Source organism: Carcharodon carcharias, chromosome 2, assembly GCF_017639515.1.
Source record: "Carcharodon carcharias isolate sCarCar2 chromosome 2, sCarCar2.pri, whole genome shotgun sequence".
Taxonomy (NCBI): Eukaryota; Metazoa; Chordata; class Chondrichthyes; order Lamniformes; family Lamnidae; genus Carcharodon; species Carcharodon carcharias.
Window position 1 is genome coordinate 159,540,280 of NC_054468.1, and position 18,703 is coordinate 159,558,982.

The 18,703-nt window shown below is 39.6% G+C and overlaps 1 protein-coding gene across 2 annotated transcripts in view; it reads right to left on the minus strand.

Annotated features, from left to right (window-relative positions):
• The window catches only part of scaf8 (SR-related CTD-associated factor 8), a 195,190-nt gene that overhangs the window by 139,926 nt on the left and 36,561 nt on the right, over positions 1 to 18,703 (minus strand). For both annotated transcript variants that reach the window (XM_041217396.1, XM_041217387.1), the window contains exon 2: positions 15,655 to 15,738. In XM_041217396.1, coding sequence (XP_041073330.1) covers positions 15,655 to 15,738 — 84 coding nt within the window. The remainder of the gene's footprint in view (positions 1 to 15,654; positions 15,739 to 18,703) is intronic.

Genomic DNA, 18,703 nt, shown 5'->3' on the forward strand with positions numbered 1-18,703 from the left:
TTCCAACCCAGGCCACCTCGGAAATGTTCATATCTGCCCCCAAGTCCTTCCCTTGTAGCGTAGGAGCATCAGGGGAGGCCAAGCCAAATCACCCTTTTAAAGTTTAAATGTCCTTTTGCTTAAATGTCACTTTGACAAACTAGGGAGAGAAGGCAAATGTGTAAGGTAAGTGGGTGAAGGGTATCACTAGAGTTAGAACTGGTTTTAATCCTTCTAACTTTTCATGGGTGACTATTCTACTGAGTGAGTTGGAACTATTCAAAGTCTCCAACATTAAATCAGAGGAGGGTTCCAAACACGGGAAGTGCCAATGGAAGCTAAACTTCCAGGGTGATTCCTGTGTAGATAGTGCATGGGGACTTATGAAGGGTCCCCCAGCGCATCTTTAAGGGCATCTCTGGGACAAGATCTGGAAAGCGAAGATAGAATCATAGAGTCATAGGAGTTATACAGCACAGAAGCATACCCTTCGGCCCATTGTGTCTGTGCTGGCCATCAAGCACCTATCTATTCTAATCCCATTTTCAGCACTTGGCCCGTAGCCCTGTATGCTATGGAGTTTCAGGTGCTCACCTAAATACTTCATAATGCATCTTGCGACTCAAAACTGTATACTATACAACACAAAACAATGATCCTGGAAACCACGGCAGGACTGTATTGCAAGGCACTCATGATCTGGGCCACTATTTTACACACACATATACCTAATCTTTATTCCTTACAATTTTAATAAACAGGAAGATGGCAAACAACATGCATCAGATAAAGGAGGGTATCTGATATTTAGCAGCACAGGGGATTGCAATTTAGATGTTTTTGGGGCAAGTCCTGAGCTTTGGTAATAGCAGTGATGAAAGGTCCTGGCCCTGGAATTAGGGACCAAGTTCCATCCAGTTCTGCTGTGGGGCTGCCAAAATTAGCAGCACGAGTGGCTCCCTTTTTCTAGCATCACAGTGGATTCAGAATGTAGGATTTAATAGAACTGTGGAAGTTGAACCAATTAGTGATGGAATGTGAGCTTTAGCTCACTGCTAAATTTCTACTGCTGGGCAATAGCAAAGGGAAGAGGGGGGCATGAACCCAACTGCAGGGCGTGGGGAATCCACAACTGACAGCTATGCTTGATGCCATGATTTGTGGGTTTCTGTTCAGGTACCTCATACTCTTTCTCTCACCTTCTCTCTCTGGCTATTTTGCAAGAATATCAACAAAATATTGGTGATAATTAGAATTTTTCAGCTAGCTTTCAACTTCGTTTCTTATTTGAATGAAGTTACATTGTGAGGACACTGCTCATTTGTTAGTAGCCTCTCATTCTTCAATACTTTCTTCCCCTCGTTTGCTCGTTAAACTCGTAATAAAAATAAATATCTTTTCTCTCCATTGAATATTCTAACATTTATAGAACGGGGGGATGGGGGCACAGCAAGCCAGTGGGGCTCAACACAGGTAGGGACAACCCAGCAGGGCCAAGCATGCGTGAGCAAGCTGGCAGGGGCAAGCCAGAGCAGTTCAGCAAGGTCGGGGCAAGCCAGCGAGTGAGAGGGAGAGTCTGTGGGGGTTGGCAAGTGAATGAATGGAGGTGGGGGAGGGCTGGGAAGCGGGGTAGCTTGTGTCTTTGTTTTGCTCCTCATAAACGTTTCTGGTTTTTGCCTCTTTTAATAGCTTAAAATCTCTTATTAAAATGTTACATTGGCTCAGTGAATTGACATCTCCTTATAACCACTTTATTTATTATCCATGCAATATCCATTACAAGCCTACCGACTCCCACAGCTACCTCGACTACAGCTCCTCACACCCCGCTTCCTGTAAGGACTCCATCCCATTGTCTCAGTTCCTTCGCCTCCGTCGCATCTGTTCTGATGATGCCACTTTCAAAAACAGTTCCTCTGACAGGTCTTCCTTCTTCCTTAACCGAGGTTTTCCACCCACTGTGGTTGACAGGGCCCTCAACCGTGTCTGGCCCATCTCCCGCGCATCTGCCCTCACACCTTCTTCTCCCTCCCAGAAACATGATAGGGCCCCCCCTTGTCCTCATTTATCACCCCACTAGCCTGCGCATTCAAAGGATCATCCTCCTCCATATTCACCAACTCCAGCATGATGCCACCACCAAACACATCTTCCCTTCACTCCCCTGACGGCATTCCGTGGGGATCGTTCCCTCCGTGACACTCTGGTCCACTCCTCCATCACTCCCTACACCTCAACTCCCTCCCACGGCACCTTCCCATGCAACCACAGAAGGTGCAACACTCTCCCCTTCACTTTCCCTCTCCTCACCGTCCAAGGGCCCAAACACTCCTTTCAAGTGAAGCAGCATTTCACTTGCACTTCCCTCAATTTAGTCTACTGCGTTCGCTGCTCCCAATGCGGTTTCCGCTACATTGGAGACACCAAACGCAGACTAGGTGACCGCTTTGCAGAACATCTTCGGTCTGTCCACAAGCATTACCCAGACCTCCCTGTCGCTTGCCATTTCAACACTCCATCCTGCTCTCATGCCCACATGTCCGCCCTTGGCTTGCTGCATTGTTCCAGTGAAGCTCAACGCAAACTGGAGGAACAGCACCTCATCTTCCGACTAGGCACTTTACAGCCTTCCAGACTGAATACTGAGTTCAACAATTTTAAATCATGAACTCTCTCCTCCATCCCCACCCCTTTTCCGATCCCCCCTTTTTTTCCAATAATTTATACAGATTTTTCTTTTCCCACCTATTTTCATTATTTTTAAATGTATTTCCACCCATTGTTTTATCTCTACCTTTTAGCCTTTATCGATTCTTTCAGCCAACCCCACCCCCACTAGGGCTATCTGTACCTGATTTGTCCTGCCTGCTACCCTTAATTAGCACATTCCTTAGATAACATCACCACCTTCAACACCTCTTTGTCCGTTTGTCTGTGACATCTTTTGGTTATCTCCACCTATCACTGGCTCTACTTGTCCCACCCCCCCTTAAACCAGCTTATATTTCACCTTTCTTCTATTTTTACTTAGTTCTGTTGAAGGGTCATTTGGACTCGAAACGTTAACTGTGTTCCTCTCCGCAGATGCTGCCAGACTTGCTGAGTTTTTCCAGGTATTTTTGTTTTTGTTTTGGATTTCCAGCATCTGCGGTTTTTTTCTTTTATTTATTGGGTCATTGTGCAAAATGTTGTAATTTATGGTGGTCTTGGTACTAACCTATTTTGCAACAGTGGGTTGCCTAGCTTGTTCCAAAAAATTAGACTTGATTTGTCTGAGAAACTAATCTTCCAGCTCTGTGCTTATGCAATAAAAACACATTAGCTGTGACCTCACCAGTCTGCGGAAATGTGTTTAGGTTGACAGCTTTTGTGTAGACATTTGTGTCAGTTATCATGAAAAAGGCTTTCATTGCTAGCTTACGCCTGTTGTTTCCTTGTGCCAATTTAAATACTGTGGTGTCTAGGAAATTAAAGCTTTGAGTGTTGGGGTTTTAAGTTTAATGGAGGAGTGATTATTGAGAATATTCATGAATTCTTCTAATGCTGCTTCTTTGCGAGTACAAACAGCACATAGGTCATTCAAATTAACTGGGCCAGCCATATAAATACAGTGACTATGGAGCAGGTCAGAGGCTGGGAATTCTGCAGCAAGTAACTCACTTCTTGACTCCCAAAGCCCTTCCACCATCTACAAAGAAAAGCTCAGGGGGTAGGGGGTAACATATTGGCATGGATAGAAGATTAGCTAGCTAACAGGAAACAGAGGATAGGCATAAATGGGTCATCTTCTGGCTGGCAAGATGTAAGGAGTGGTGTGCCACAGGGATTAGTGCTGGGCCTCAACATTTTACAATTTATATAAATACTGTGGCTACAAGAGCAGGCCAGGGGCTAGGAATCCTGCAGCGACTAACTCACCTGCTGACTCTCCAAGCCTATCTAACATCCACAAGGCACAAGTCAGAAGTGTGGTGGAATACTCTTCACTTGCCTGGATGAACGCAACTCCAACGACACACAAGAAGCTCAACACCATCCAGGACAAAGCAGCTTGGTTGATTGTCACCCGATCCACAAACATTCTCTCCTTCCATCACCAACACAGTGGCAGCAGTGTGTACCATCTACAAGACGCACTGTAGGAACTCTCCAAGGCTCCTTAGACAGCACCTTCCAAACTCACAACAACTACCATCTAGAAGGACAAGGACAGCAGGCACATGGAAACATCTGGATCTTCCTCGCCAAGCCACTCACCATCCTGACTTGGAAATATATAGCCATTCCCCCACTGTTGCTGGGTCAAAATCCTGGAACTCCCTCCTGAACAGCACTGTGGTTGTACCTACGCCACATAGACTGCAGCAGTTCAAGAAAGCAGCTCACCACCACCTTCTCAAGGGCAATTAGAGGTGGGCAATAAATGCTGGCCTACATTCCATAAATGAATGGAAAAAAATGGTTTGCACGAAGGGACCAAGTTATGGTTGCTAAGTTTGCTGATGACACAAGTATAGGTAGGATAGGAAGATGTGAAGAGTGCACAAGGGGGCTACAAAGGGATATAGATAGGTTAAGTGAGTAGGCAAAGATCTGGCAAATGGAGTATAATGTGGTGAACGTGTGAATCTGTCCATTTTGACAGGAAAAATAAAAAAGTATGTTATCTACATGGTGACAGATTGCAGAGCACTGATTAGAGGGATCTAGGTGTCCTAGTGCATGAGTCACAAGAGGTTAATATGCAGGTACAGGAAGTAATTAGGAAAGCCAACAGAATGTTGAATATAGGGGGAGTTGAATATAAAAGTAGGGAGGTTATGCTTCAGTTATGTAATGCATTGGTGAGACCACATCTAGAGTATTGAGTACAGTATTGGTATCCTTATTTAAGGAAGGATGTAAATGCTTTGGAAGCAATTCAGAGAAGATTTACTAAACTCATAGCTGGATTAAATGGGTTGTCTTACGACAAAAGGTTGGACAGGCATCCGCTGGAGTTTAGAAGACTAAGAGGTGCCTTGATTTAAACATATAAGATCCTAGGGGGGGTCCTGACTGGGTCGATGTGGAGAGGATACGACTTCTTGTGGGAGAATCTAGAACTAGAGGGCGACTGTTTAAAAATAAGGAGTCACCCATTTAGGGCAGAGATGAGGGGAAATTTTTCTTTGAGGGTCGAAAGTCTTTGGAAAACACTTCCTCAAAAGGCAGTGGAAACAGAGTCTTTGAATATTTTTAAGACAAAGGTAGATAGATTGTTGATAAGCAGAGGAGTGAAAGGTTATCAGGAATAGGCAGGAACGTGAAGTTGAGGTTACAATCAGATCAACCATGATCTTATTGAATGGCGGAGCAAGACCAAAGGGCCAAGTGGCCTACTCCTGTTCCTAATTCATATGCTCGTATATACAAGGCACAAGGCAGGAGTATGATGGAAAACTCCCCTCTTGCCTGGATGATTGCAGCTCTAACAACACTCAAGATACTCAATACTATCCAGGACAAAACAGCCTCCTTGTTTGGCATTCCAGAGGAGGGCAGCAGGTGCATGGAAACACCACCACCTGCAAGGTCCCCCTGCCATCAAGCCACTCACCATCCTGACTTCTGCTCTTTACTGTCACTGGGTCAAAATCCTGGAACTGCCTCCTTAACAGCATTGTGGGTGTACCTACAACATGTGAACCAAATCAGTTCAAGGCAGCAGTTTAGGGATTAGGGATGGACAACGTATACTGGCCTAGCCAGCTGCACCCACATCCCATGAAAAATAATGAAAAGAAATATGTAGTAACACATAGGGAATCCAGGACACTTTTTAAATACTCTCTCTTCCCACTCTGCCTTGTATATGTTTACAGAGACTGAGGCAAATTTCTTATCCATAGCTGTGCCTTTGATTTAAAGATAAATAAGTGTCGTCCCCAGATTATAGCTTCATCTAGTCCATTTGACTGGGTAAGTTTATTAAAGATATTTTGGATAGCCAGCATACCTCTGTTTCTATTTTTGTGCACAGAGACTTTCAATGTCCATTGTAAAAAAAAATATGGCATTGAGGGGTATGGTTGGTGAGTTGATCACCTCTATAAAGTGTTGTTTCTTTAGCATAACTAGGGTGTTTCTGCACTAAAGGGTTCCAAACTATACCAGAAGTGCATTAGCTTGAAAAAAAATCATGGAAATGGTATACGTGAATTAAATCATTCGTTATCTGATTGTTAGCTGCAGAATTAATGTGTGTGCATTCCCCTACTTGCACAGTTTAACCTTTGGAAATCAATATCCTGATATGTTTGTTAGCACTCACTCATTGAAGGGAAAAGAACTTGAAATTGGCAGAACAAAACCAAAAAATGCTGGAATACTAATTGCTTGCAATTAATTTTTAAAAAGGGCTGCAGGTGTGAGACTAATTCCAAATAAGTTAGCTTGTACAAAGTTAAAATTTTCATTTTGGAAATGGAGAATGGGAGATTTATTTCTCAAATGAATAGAATTTATAGATTCCAAGTTAAATGTGTATATATATATATATATATATATATATATATTATATATATATATATAAAATATATAAATAAAAAATTATATTTAACACACATACACTCTGCTATTTGGGCTACATTATCTATCTAAAGAAGGCAGCCTTAAAAAAATCACCACAAATACATAAGGCAATCACACCATGTGAATGCATCACCTAATGCAGGAGTTATTAAGAATGAAAAATAAGCCCCTGAAAACCAAAGAGTAGACCCCAAAAACCATGAAGTAGCCCTCGAGAAAATCTCAAGAATTACCCTCGAAACAAAATTATTTTGACCCCCAATCAGATGTACAGCTTATATAGTTAGTAACCAGTTCCCCTCACCCAGCAGGCATATCTTCTCAGGAAACCTGCCAGAGCTCTGAACTACAATAATTCTGGAGCTTCTCTCCTATCATCCACCCTAAGCTCATCTTAATGAGACTCTCTTCCCTCACCCCATTCTCAATAAGCCATTGACCACTCAAAATCTTTTCCTGTCACCAACGTTAGCTGACATTGTAAACTGACCCCTAACCTCAGACAATATCCCCTTCCCTTTAAAAATGACTGCCGCCATACCTTAAAAAAAACCCTTCAACCTGTGTCTTTGCAAATTGCCATCCATTTCCAAATTCACTTTGGTTTCCAAAATCATTAAACTTTTCACCTCCCTACTCACATTCAGTCCCTCCAACCAGGTTTCTATTCCTCCCACGGTGAACTGAAAGTCACAAACAACATTCCCCTCAACTGTTTGCATCTTTTCTCATCTTCCCTGCATTCTTCAACAGTCTACCACACCACCCTCCTTCAACAACTTCTCAGCTGTGTAGCTTAATGGGGCAGCTGTTGCTTGGTTCCTCGCTTCCCTATTTAGGCAAAGCTAGAACATTCTTGCAATGGTCTTTCTTCTTGCACTGTCACACCAGAGGTCCCCCACAATCCATCTTTCATCCCCTTCTCTCTTTCGTTTACATCTTTCCCCAAATCTCACTCACCCATTTCCACCATCTTTGTTGATCTAAATTAGCTTTTCCCAAAAGCATTGTATTTAAGATTCTCATGGTTGCATTTAAAGCAATGACATTATCTCAGTAACCTTGTTCGGTGCTGCAACTCCCCCCTTTCCAAACTCTGCATCTATGTGACTCCAGCATCTTGTGCACCCCTCCCTCACCTCACACTGGCAACCACACCTTCAGCCACTTAGCCAGCACTCTGGATTTCTTCCTTAAACCTCCCTCATGCCCCTCTTATGCCAAAATTTGCAGAAAGAATGCAATTTTTGGAACAAGTTACCAGCAAGCGCAAGAAGTGTTCAGAAGGGTTTGGATAAGTTCTGGGTATGGCCAACATATGGAAGTTAGGTGAATACAGGGGAATGCATCTGGGAGATGACCCCTGCACTTTGTTTGACCATCTTCAGGGTCAGATGCATTTTCCAGTGTGACTTCTTGAATTCTCGTTCAATTTTGTTCTCTTCTTTTCCTCCTCCTCTCGAAGATGCCTAGCTGTGGGTGGGGTTGTGGATGCAGTGATGGTGTATAGAAGTCATGCATGACAATCTCAACCAGCAGCCCAGCTGATCATTTCCTGTCTTTCATTTTTGGCCACCCCTCCTAATTTCTCCTGAGCATCCAATGTTTTGATAACATCACTTAAAGGTTTAGGGGCCATTTTTCAACATTAAACACGCCAGTGTCCATTGTGTTACAGCAGCTCTAAAAAAAAGTAACTGTACAGCATAGAGCTTTTGAAATTCATTCTCCAACTCTTCTTCAAATATTTTTGAAAGATAAGGGAGCAGGAACTACAAAATGTCAAAGAAAAATATTCCAATAGTTCAATGATACTGATGTATCTTGGGATTTCAAATGAAAACTTTAATGGAGAAATTGAAAGACATTGAATAACCCTACCATGAAATTGGTAATAACTGGTAATCATTTAAACTTATTTTGCTTGGACTCCTATTTTGGAGCAGATGAATGAAATGGGAAGGCAGAAAATATTTTCAGTGATTTGTAGAGAATGACAGGACAGTATTATTTGGGAGGTAATTTCAACCATGCATCACCATCCCTTTATTATTGCTGGGTCACCTTCAAGTGGACTACTGCACTTCAAGAAGGTGGCCTATCACTATCTTCTCAAGTACAATAAATGTTGGCCTTGACAGTGATCCCACATCTCAAGGATAAATGAAAAAAAGGCAGTGTTAACATTCAACATCAGCATTCTTGTTAGAGTGCCACCTAGTGGTGGTATGGTCAAGTCAACATTTTAACATGCAATAAATAGTAATGGCGCAAGATGCAAGAGTTTGTCAACAGCAAGTGTGTCTCATATATTTGACTATTAACTTAAAGTTTCTGTTACTCATAAAGAACTTAATTCTTTTTTCTGACTAATTTCTGCAGTTCTGTTCATTTTTAACTTTATTGGTTTGGATTTTGTAATGACTGCAAAGTTGCCAGCATTTGCTGTCTCACTCTAAAAACCCTTTAAAAAGTTGTGCCTTATTGAATCAGCAGTAACTGGGTTTTAAACAGTGTATTAACTTCATAATTACTGCTAAACACTCTCGCAGAATCACAATTTTTACAGCGCAGGAGGAGGCCATTCGGCCGTCATGTCTGCACCAGTTCTCCAAATGAGCAATTCCCATGATGCCATTCTCCCGCCTTCTTCCCATAACCCTGCACATTCTTTCTTTTCAGATAACAGTCTTTAGAATGCTTCAATTGAACCTGCCTCCACCTCATTCTCAGACACTGCATTCCGGACTTTAACCGTTCGCTGTGTGAAACAGCTTTTACTCATATCGCTTTTTTTTTCTTTTGTCAATTACTTTAAATCTGTACCCTCTCATTCTTGATCCTTTCACGAGTGGGAACAATTTCTCCCTATCTACTCTGTCCAGACCTCTCATGATTTTGAATATCTCTATCAAATCTCGTCTCAGCCTTCTTTTCTCCAAGGAAAAAGAGTCCTAACTTCTCCAATCTAACTTCATAACTGAAGTTCCTCACTGACCTTGAAAAGCTTATTTTATATTTTTAGAAAGTCAAATTTCTCCATGATGAACAACACTTCTTTAAAAAATATATAATTTTCCTTTCTTATGTGAATACTTCAACTTGATTCGCTGGCTGCCTGCCTACTGACATCACTGCTGCTGCAAGGTGAGTTGGCACAAGATTTAAATTGCCACCGGCAAAGGGGGAAATCACACCATAGATCTTTGTGGGTCACTTTCTTCAAGTGCACAAACTTTGTCACTGACCACAAATTCAAGCTCATTTCCTAAATCTCTGAGCACAAGTCAATATTTGCACATTATAGAGACTGACAACTTACTACCAGTTAGCAACCTCACTAGACTCAAATATAACTTGCAATTCTTAAAATCATTACAGTAAGCCAAGAACTATTCTGGAAATTATGAAGTATGGGTTTCTAAGGAAATCCTGAAATTTTCCTGATATTTAATAACTACAGAAAATTTTGGAAAATCAATTAACATTTACCAAACCACCATAAAAAATCTCAACTATATATATCTTTCAATTTAAGACTGAAAAAAGGCTTTACGATCATATCTGTTCTTGACCCAACTGGATGAAAAGAATCTTTGCACTGATGCCCTTCACAAGACCTTATTTCTTCTGACTAGATTAGCTTCAACACCAATTGAATTTGCATTACAACTCTCAATTCAGAATTCATAAGGTTGGAATCGCCCTTGAACCAAAATAAATTTTTCACAATATCTTAATCACTATGTTGAAAAATTTGTTCAATTGTGCTTTATGCCAATATCAAGGTTAGTCACCCAACCAACAGCTTGGAAACACTATAAATTACAGCTTTGTACAAAGCCACAATATTTGACAGAGGGAGTTAAACTGCCAAATCTTTGCACATCCATGAGTACTACAGACAAACTCACTTAATCCCAACCACTTGGGACAATCGTGCCAATTGCAATAAAATTTCTACAGAAGGGGAAGTAGTAATTTTAACCTGTTTTGGTGTATTATAGCCCAGATGTGCCAAAATTATGTACAAATTAAAAAGGTGAATACAGAATGGCTTTTTAAAAAGTTTAAAAATGTTTGCAGCCCAAAAGAATTCAGGAAGTGTGAAGTAACTAAATGAATACTTGGTAGCAATCATAAATCAACCTCCACACTTTCCCTTCCAATGCAGAGAATTCAAACACTTCATTGCCTTTTCTTGCGGTTCAATTTTTCCACCATACAGCATTTTTTTTATAAACAAAGCTGTGTTTCACTTACCAGCAGCAGAGGAATCCATCAGCTTTAGCTTTCAGTGGGCAATTAATCAAGTTGCAAATAAATGGCTACAACTGTAATTTGAATCCTTAGAACATCAGCAGCTATGAATTATGTTGCTCTAGGCTGGCCATTTTTAAAAATAATTTCCATCAGTGAAGGATCTCAAATTGGCAGTACAGGAGTCACTCGATGCATCATATCAGCTCTTTGCTAGACTAATCCAAAACAAATCCCACACCGTGTTGTCTTCTCAAGAGCTTTACATGCATCGCTGCTTCAAATAGTTATCCAATTTTCCTTTAAAAATATGCAATCGTTTGCCTCAACCACTTCCTGTTACAATCAATTCATTAACCTTCTGCGGAAATAAGTTCATCCCAACCTTTCCCACTAACCAGAGGAAATAGTCTTTCCCTATTCACTCAACTGAAACATTCCTTAATTTTAAAAATCAACTAAACCTCTGTTCTCTCAGAAATCTCTCCTCATAACTATAATTTTCCATCCCTGGTATCATTTTGGTGAATCTATACTGCATGCTCTCTGTATGATTTCTATAATGTGACATCCAAAGCTTCACACAGTACTTTTAACTGTGGCATAACTATTACCCAATACAAATTTATTATTTCTTTCTTATATTATGATACCTACTTTAAAAAAATGCTACTGGTCATTTTTAGGGCTTTAGAATTACACAGAACACACAGCAGGGAAACAGGCCATTGTGCCCAATTGTGATGGTGTTTATAATCCAAATAAGTTTCCTTCCATTACAGATGTCTCACCTCACCCTCAGTATATCTTTTTATTCCCTTCTCTCATGTACTCGTCTAGTTTCCTTCCGAAAGCACCCATGCTATTTGCCTCAACTACTTCCCTTGTTAGTGAGCAGTATTCCTTCTCAGCTGCGAGGTCCTATAGCAATCCGAACTTTCCCGCACAGGCTGTGCACAAGTCAGCTCCTTAAAATTAGGTGTGCATGGTTGTGTAAAAAAAATTAAAGGGGCCATGCACTTAAATAAACTACCTGTGGCACTACAAAAACACTACAGCCTATGTTGGCAGCACGTTCCACTTTTTGACCACTCTGTGACTAAAGGAATTTCTCCTTATTTTACCATTAGGTTTATTATCAAGTAACCTAAATTTATGGCTCCTCGTTTTGGATTCTCCCACGAGTGGAAACATTCTGTCCACAGGCATTCTGCCCAACTCATTCATGATTTTAAAGGCTTCTATCTGATCATCTCTAAGCTGTCTCTTTCCCAAACAAAAACACCCAAACAGTGCACCTTTGAGGAATTATTCAGTTCTTCTGCAGGGATCGTTTGGTAATAACGCTTCTCAGATGAGCAGCAAATTGGTTACAAAATTGTTTAGATGTTAGCCGTTTTATTACTGCAATAAGATATACACCATCCTAACCTGAAGGTGCTGAAACACAACATAGTACTGGGTTATGGAACAAGCTAGTAACTTAAGACACTGTTTGACATTTTCATAATGCAGGTAAACGTGTATTTTGCAGCAAGGGTGTCAGGATCATGATAAGTAGCAGAAACACTGGCTGACAATTTCACACTATTTCAGAACACTGTGGTCAGCAGCACCACATTACCAACCTACTTATATCAATTAACTTAATCAGAGATGGCAATTGATCCTGGGGTTTTCTGATCAAAAATGGCTCAGTACTACAATTGGCATTGCCTTTGCTCACTGGGCCATCAAAACAAAGTATTCATTTCCAACATATTACTTATACATTATCACATCTCTTTTCTTATAAACTCATAGACATTTATAGCACAGGAGGCGGCCATTCAGCCCATCATGTCCAGGCTGGTCAACAAAGATCTAACTACACTAATCATACTTTCCAGCGCTTGGCCCATAGCCCTGGAGGCTATGGCAATGCAAGTGAATATCTAAACACTTAAATGTTACGAGAATTTCTGGCTCAACCATCCTTTCAGACACTGAGTTTCAAACTCCTACCATCCTCTGGGTGAAAAAATTTCTCAATTCCCCTCAGCCTTCTACCTCTTTACCTTAAATCTATGCCTCCTGGTTACTGACCCCTCTACTAATGGAAAAAGTACCTTCCTATCCACCCTATCTATGCCCCTCAACCTCATACACCTCTCTCAGGTCCCCTCTCAACCTTCGCTGCTCCAATGTTATTCCATCCGACTGAATCTAACAAATATTTGTACAATTGCAACTTTTTAAATGTTATTTTTTGCTTACATATCTACCTTAACTATGACATGATCTTACTTGATCATGTCCTAAGAGCAAAATTGAGAAGAGATTTGATAAAGAAATATTGCTTATGAATGTCATCCAAACACCATGATTATGCTTTCTTTTCTTATCATATTTCCTCCTGCCCAAGGTTTACCAATTTTTATTTTGAATACTTGCTAGCATTGTTGTTACAGGATTATAGTCAATAGCTATAACAGGTATAACATTCGAATTTAAAGTAGTAATAACTGTACTCAATAACTACAGCTGCTACTTTCCATTCCTTTTTTGTTTTTCAATACAGGCAGATTTTATTCAAAGCATCAACTAAAGCTATTTAAAAAACGTTGGGAACAATTACTTCAAGAAAAAAAGACAGCTTAACATTTAACATGTCACAACTCAGCTCAGACCAGTTCTGATGAAATGTTGAACCTGTGAGTCTCCAGTAATTTTTGTTTTTAATTTTTCTTCTAGCAATTCTGGTGTTTTTTCCCTCAATTTCAATTAAAATGAAATATTTAATCTGAGAGAAAAAAACTGTCAGATTGGACAAGTTTCACTCCAAATTCTCTCCATTCTTCCACCACGCTTCCATCATAAATAACCTGGTTACGTCAGTTTACCTGGTTTCTGGTCAACTTTGAAGGTCTGAAACCTCTGCCTACCCTTTGTTGATGTTGCAAAGCAGGTGAAACCCAAAATCAGGAATTCCTGTCGCCAACTGAAGGGACCTGACATAACACCATTGTCACTACATGTAGAAATGAGAATTACAGGCCTCCAGAGGTGAACAAACGTGTCCCACCAGGAAAGCTCAGGTCAGGAAATTGACCTGAAGTCTCATGGATTAATTGGATCAGCCTTTTTACACAAATGCTTTGCTGCTGATGCTGCAAACTCTGTCATGTTGGACCAACAACTTTACCTATACAATAGCTTTAAACACTCAAACTTTACACCATACTTAACCAAATTTAAGAGTGAAAAAAATTAAAAGACTTGCATTAATATAATAACTTATTACTGAGAAATGTATTTTTTCTGCATTACTTAATTTTCTAAATACATCTTGAAGTCTACAAACATTATCTTGGTTGCAGTGCTAAATTGTGAGGTTATATTATCTTTTTAACTTTTTTCTTTTAGACAGAGAAATTCAAGGTCTTCAAAAACCTTTGCCAATTATAAACTAGTTGAACCCCCAATTTTTCTATCCTCTTTACTTAGAGTGCAGTCTTTAAGGATCCAAAGTTCCTTGATAAAAGCACTCTTCAACAGTCTCAAAAAATCATTCCACTAAAACTCAAGAGGCTTGCTTGTGGAACAAAATGAGCCAGTCTCTCCACTAAATTTCTTCCTAATTTTACAATGTAAAATGTCACATCTGAAAACAAATATTTCTCTATCCAAATTATCACTAGGACACAGCGTTAGATAGAAGAGGAATGTACAATCGGAAGAATATTTCAATTATTGTTGGAACTTTCTGGCAGTCAATGTTCCTTGTGCATTGATTCTGATCCTTTAGTCACCAAAACAATTATTATTCAAGTGCAAATTGATACCAGAACAATACAAAAGTGTTGGTTCTCATGTGGTTTCGATGGAGGCTATATGAGCTAAAAAGGAACAAGAAAAGCCCCCATCAGTTATTTTGAATAAATAAAGTTGACAACTACAATTGTGCTCTTGGACCATTTTGTAAAGCTGCCTAACACATTTTTCTGTCTGATTTACAACTTGGAACCAAAACTATCCCCCCATCAATAAATTAGAATTAAGGCTCCAAAACAAAGGGGACCAAACCTGACAATCTGAAAGTATCCAGATACAAGTGTGGCAATGGCTATGGAAGGTTAGAAATTTTGGATTGTCAGTACATTGTCTGCAGGTATCAGCTGTTTAGAATGTATCATGCATATCTGAAATTTGGCCACAGACTGTTGAAAACTAGAGCATCCAAGTTTTTTGCCATTATGGGTCCCTTAGATGCATTTCATGGCCTTGAGAGCCACATATAAAGTTTAAATCACAGTTCCCATTAATTTGCACATCTCAGGGGGTTACTAATAGATAAATCCTAAATTGATAAGCCTCAATCTATCAATAAGCCAAGTAGTAAGAACGTTCCCTTTCCAAATTTCCTGACCCGAAGATAAGTACAATCCTTTCTCAGCCTCCATGTCCATAGAATGTAAAAAAGGCAAAAACAGTAAAGAAGAAATTAAAGCATAAATATGATCAAGTATCCTTGACTTTACGAGTCCAATTCATTGAACTCTCAGAAGGTATAGAATCCACAAAATCATTTTGGACTTCACAAGTCTTGATAGACAAATTCAGGCATTGGAAAGTAGAATATGTGGAAATGCAAGTCATTACCAGTGAATTTGTGAAATCAGGAAACGCAGCAAAAACTAAACACCCAACTTTACATTTTATGGTGATAGTTAAAGCCTGACTATAGTTAGCCATTAACTAAACAGAAAATGTGAACGTCAAATTATGTTGCAATATATAATTCAGTAACTCAAAGATTACATCTGTTTTAAAGCAAAAGGAAAATCCATTTAAAAAATTTACCTTAATAGATTTGATAGCCGCCTTTGTCACCTGGTTCATTTTAGCCCTGGAGATAGGTGGTTTATACTCATTTAATGAGTACAACTGAAAGAAAAAGACAAAAAAATTGTGAGAATGGAGAAACAACAAAACATTCTTCACCATTTAAACTTAAATGCATTGTTATTCCTTTATTTTTACAACTTACTTCAGGGTTCGCATACATTTGAGAATCCTTGAATGTTGTAAAAATAACTAGTTGACCACGCAACTTCCCCTCCTGGCTCCACATTAGCCAAAATTGTAAACAGTACTCTCTTCAGGTGCTGTCCCTCTGCTGTCATAATCCTCTCAAAAAACCAACCCCTAACTCCACAGTCCTTGAAACCACCATCCCATCTCCAACCTTCCATTCTCTCCAAAATCCTTGAACATGATTGAACTTCATGTTTGATTCTTTGCCACAGTAGTGAAACAGTTGTTGTCAAAGTCACAAATGGCATCCTAAGTGACTGTTAGAAAGGTAGACTTTCCCTCCTCATCCTTCTCGATCCATCCACAGCCTTTAATACTGTTGACCGCACTATCCTCCTCTAATACTTCTCCACTGTCATCCAGCTAGGGGGGACTGCTGTAACCTGATTCCATTCTTAACTAACCATAGCCAGAGAATCACTTGCAATGGCTTCATTTCCTGCTCCTGCACCACTGCCTCTGGTGTCCCCCAAGGATCTCTCCTTGGCCCCCTCCTATTTCTCATCTATATGCTGTTCCTCAGCATCAGTACAATTAAAAAACATATTTCACTTTTTAAAGATGCGTACTTTGCATATGCGAAAACCGGTGTACAAGATCAAACATCTTCAATTTCCTCTGCAAAGGAGGCACTAAAATACCTTTGATAGGCAACTTTCCAACTGGAAGCACAGATACTGGCTAAATCCAATTACAGAGATTAAAAATTCAACCAGAAACAAGAGGGACAATTTATTTTTAAAATCTCCTTTATGTGTTCCAATTTAATTTTTCTTTCCAAGTTGAGCAAGTGACCTGGTGTTATGTTAGAAATAATCACACATTAGATTCAAGAGTTTCATCAAGTGCATTTCTTACTGCTCTCCACATGGCTGGTAGACTGATAGACTGATGTTTTGTTACTCGGCACATGACTGCAGTGCAGTAGTGAATGTGGCACCCAGGATATATAACAATTAATTCCTAGCTCTTTGCAAATAACAACAACAGACCTCTGCCAATTCCACATTGCCACCAGTTGCAGATATATGCAAGGATGCTACTGGATAAGTTCCTTTGCAATGACAGGGCTAGGCTGTGAGCCAACATCCTCCCTTGTGCAGCATTTTACAAGATAATTTCAAGCAAAAATTGTAATGTGAAAAACAAGCAATTCTTTTCATTTTGCAGGTTGAAGTTACATTCCATTTTTTACTACTGACTTTCTTTACAGAAGTCAAGGAACACAAATTTTAAAGTATAATACATGTAATTATATTTAAATGCTGGTAAAGTATTTAACAGAAGTTTAATTCTATGTCACTTCCATTTACAGTTAATAATTCTGATTCAAAATCGCATTTATTGAGAATTTGCACTTTCAATGAGTTCATCTTACGTACCTTGGAAGGAAAATTTACATTGGAGCACATAAAGGAGAGTTACACTAGTTAGTTACATCAATTTTGGAAGCAGGACTCCCAGCTTCCCCATATAATTTTCAAAGCAAGACTCACATCAAATTGTAGAAATTGTATCAATCTCCCTTAGATCGAATAAATATTCAACATGTGCGCTAGGCAAATGAGTAAGTATTAATTAAGCTACCTAGGAAAGCCTTTAGGTACTAATGCTGATTGGCAAATTTACAGATGGAAGGTGCAACAAAGAAATAAAAACAAGTATAGAGAAAGACTGTATTTGGTAAGAAGAGACAGTTGCTAACCAGAAAGCTGAATAAGCAACCCAAGAAGCGACTTGTAAAGATTGTAAACTGGAGTGTTGCTTCCTTTGGATGAGAGAGTCAGTCCTTACGGAAAGAGACCAACTTGCTAAATAGCTTTGAAACGGAGGTTTGGGGGAGAATGGCAAGGATTAGCTGGACAGGAAAAGTAACAAATGAAGTGCTGAGGAGAATGAATGAACAAAGAAATTTGTTAAACATAATCAGGAAATGGCAGAGAGAGTGGGCAGACACAATTTAAAAGTAAACACTTAATTGTTTGTTAATCCAATTATCAAGGTTAAGGATACACAGGTGAAGGGCACTGAAGTATCTTGAGCACATATAAAGACAGGCTACAGCGCCCCTTTAAGGGGCTCTCTATTTGTTAATTTTTTAATTAATTAGTTTTTATTGGTATACTCAAGTATGAAGAGTATAAAGAAAGGTATAAAGAAAAACCACGTTTGAGGCCTTCCACAACCGATAGGCACCGCAGTGGCTGGAGTGCACCAACAGCCCTCAAAACGTTGCTTAAATTTAAAATTTGATAAGTTTCCTTAAAATATTTGGTTTATTGTCACAGTGCGCAGTTAAGGGGGCTTAGTTAATTTTCTTAATTAATTTGTTTTATTGGTATACTTTAGAGCTGTGTAAGGTGCTGGTGCCCTTCCTTGGACCGAAGCAGCATAGAAATGATGGTTGGTCGTGCTATTGCAGAATGGTGATCATTAATGAAACCCTATGCCATTGCTTATCGGGAATTATGGCTGAGTATAGCTATCACGGCCGCCTTGTTCCACAATATATCATATGGCAATAAAAAGGCAGGAAAAGATAAATCTTTCAGTCAAGGACATTGATACCACTCATGAGGTACATGGACTTGTGCTTGAATCATGTGAACCACCGCTGAATGAAATGGGTTACAGAAGAATGACCATCATTTGGAAGTATACTGTTGTGTTTTGTTCAAACTTGTACAATGTTTATGAAACTGTAGCAATAAATATTGCTTTGGGAATACAAAAAAAAGTATAAAGAAAGACTGCTGGGATGCTGGGTATTCGTTAGGGAGGAGGTAGACATATGTAATGCTGCATGCTATAAATA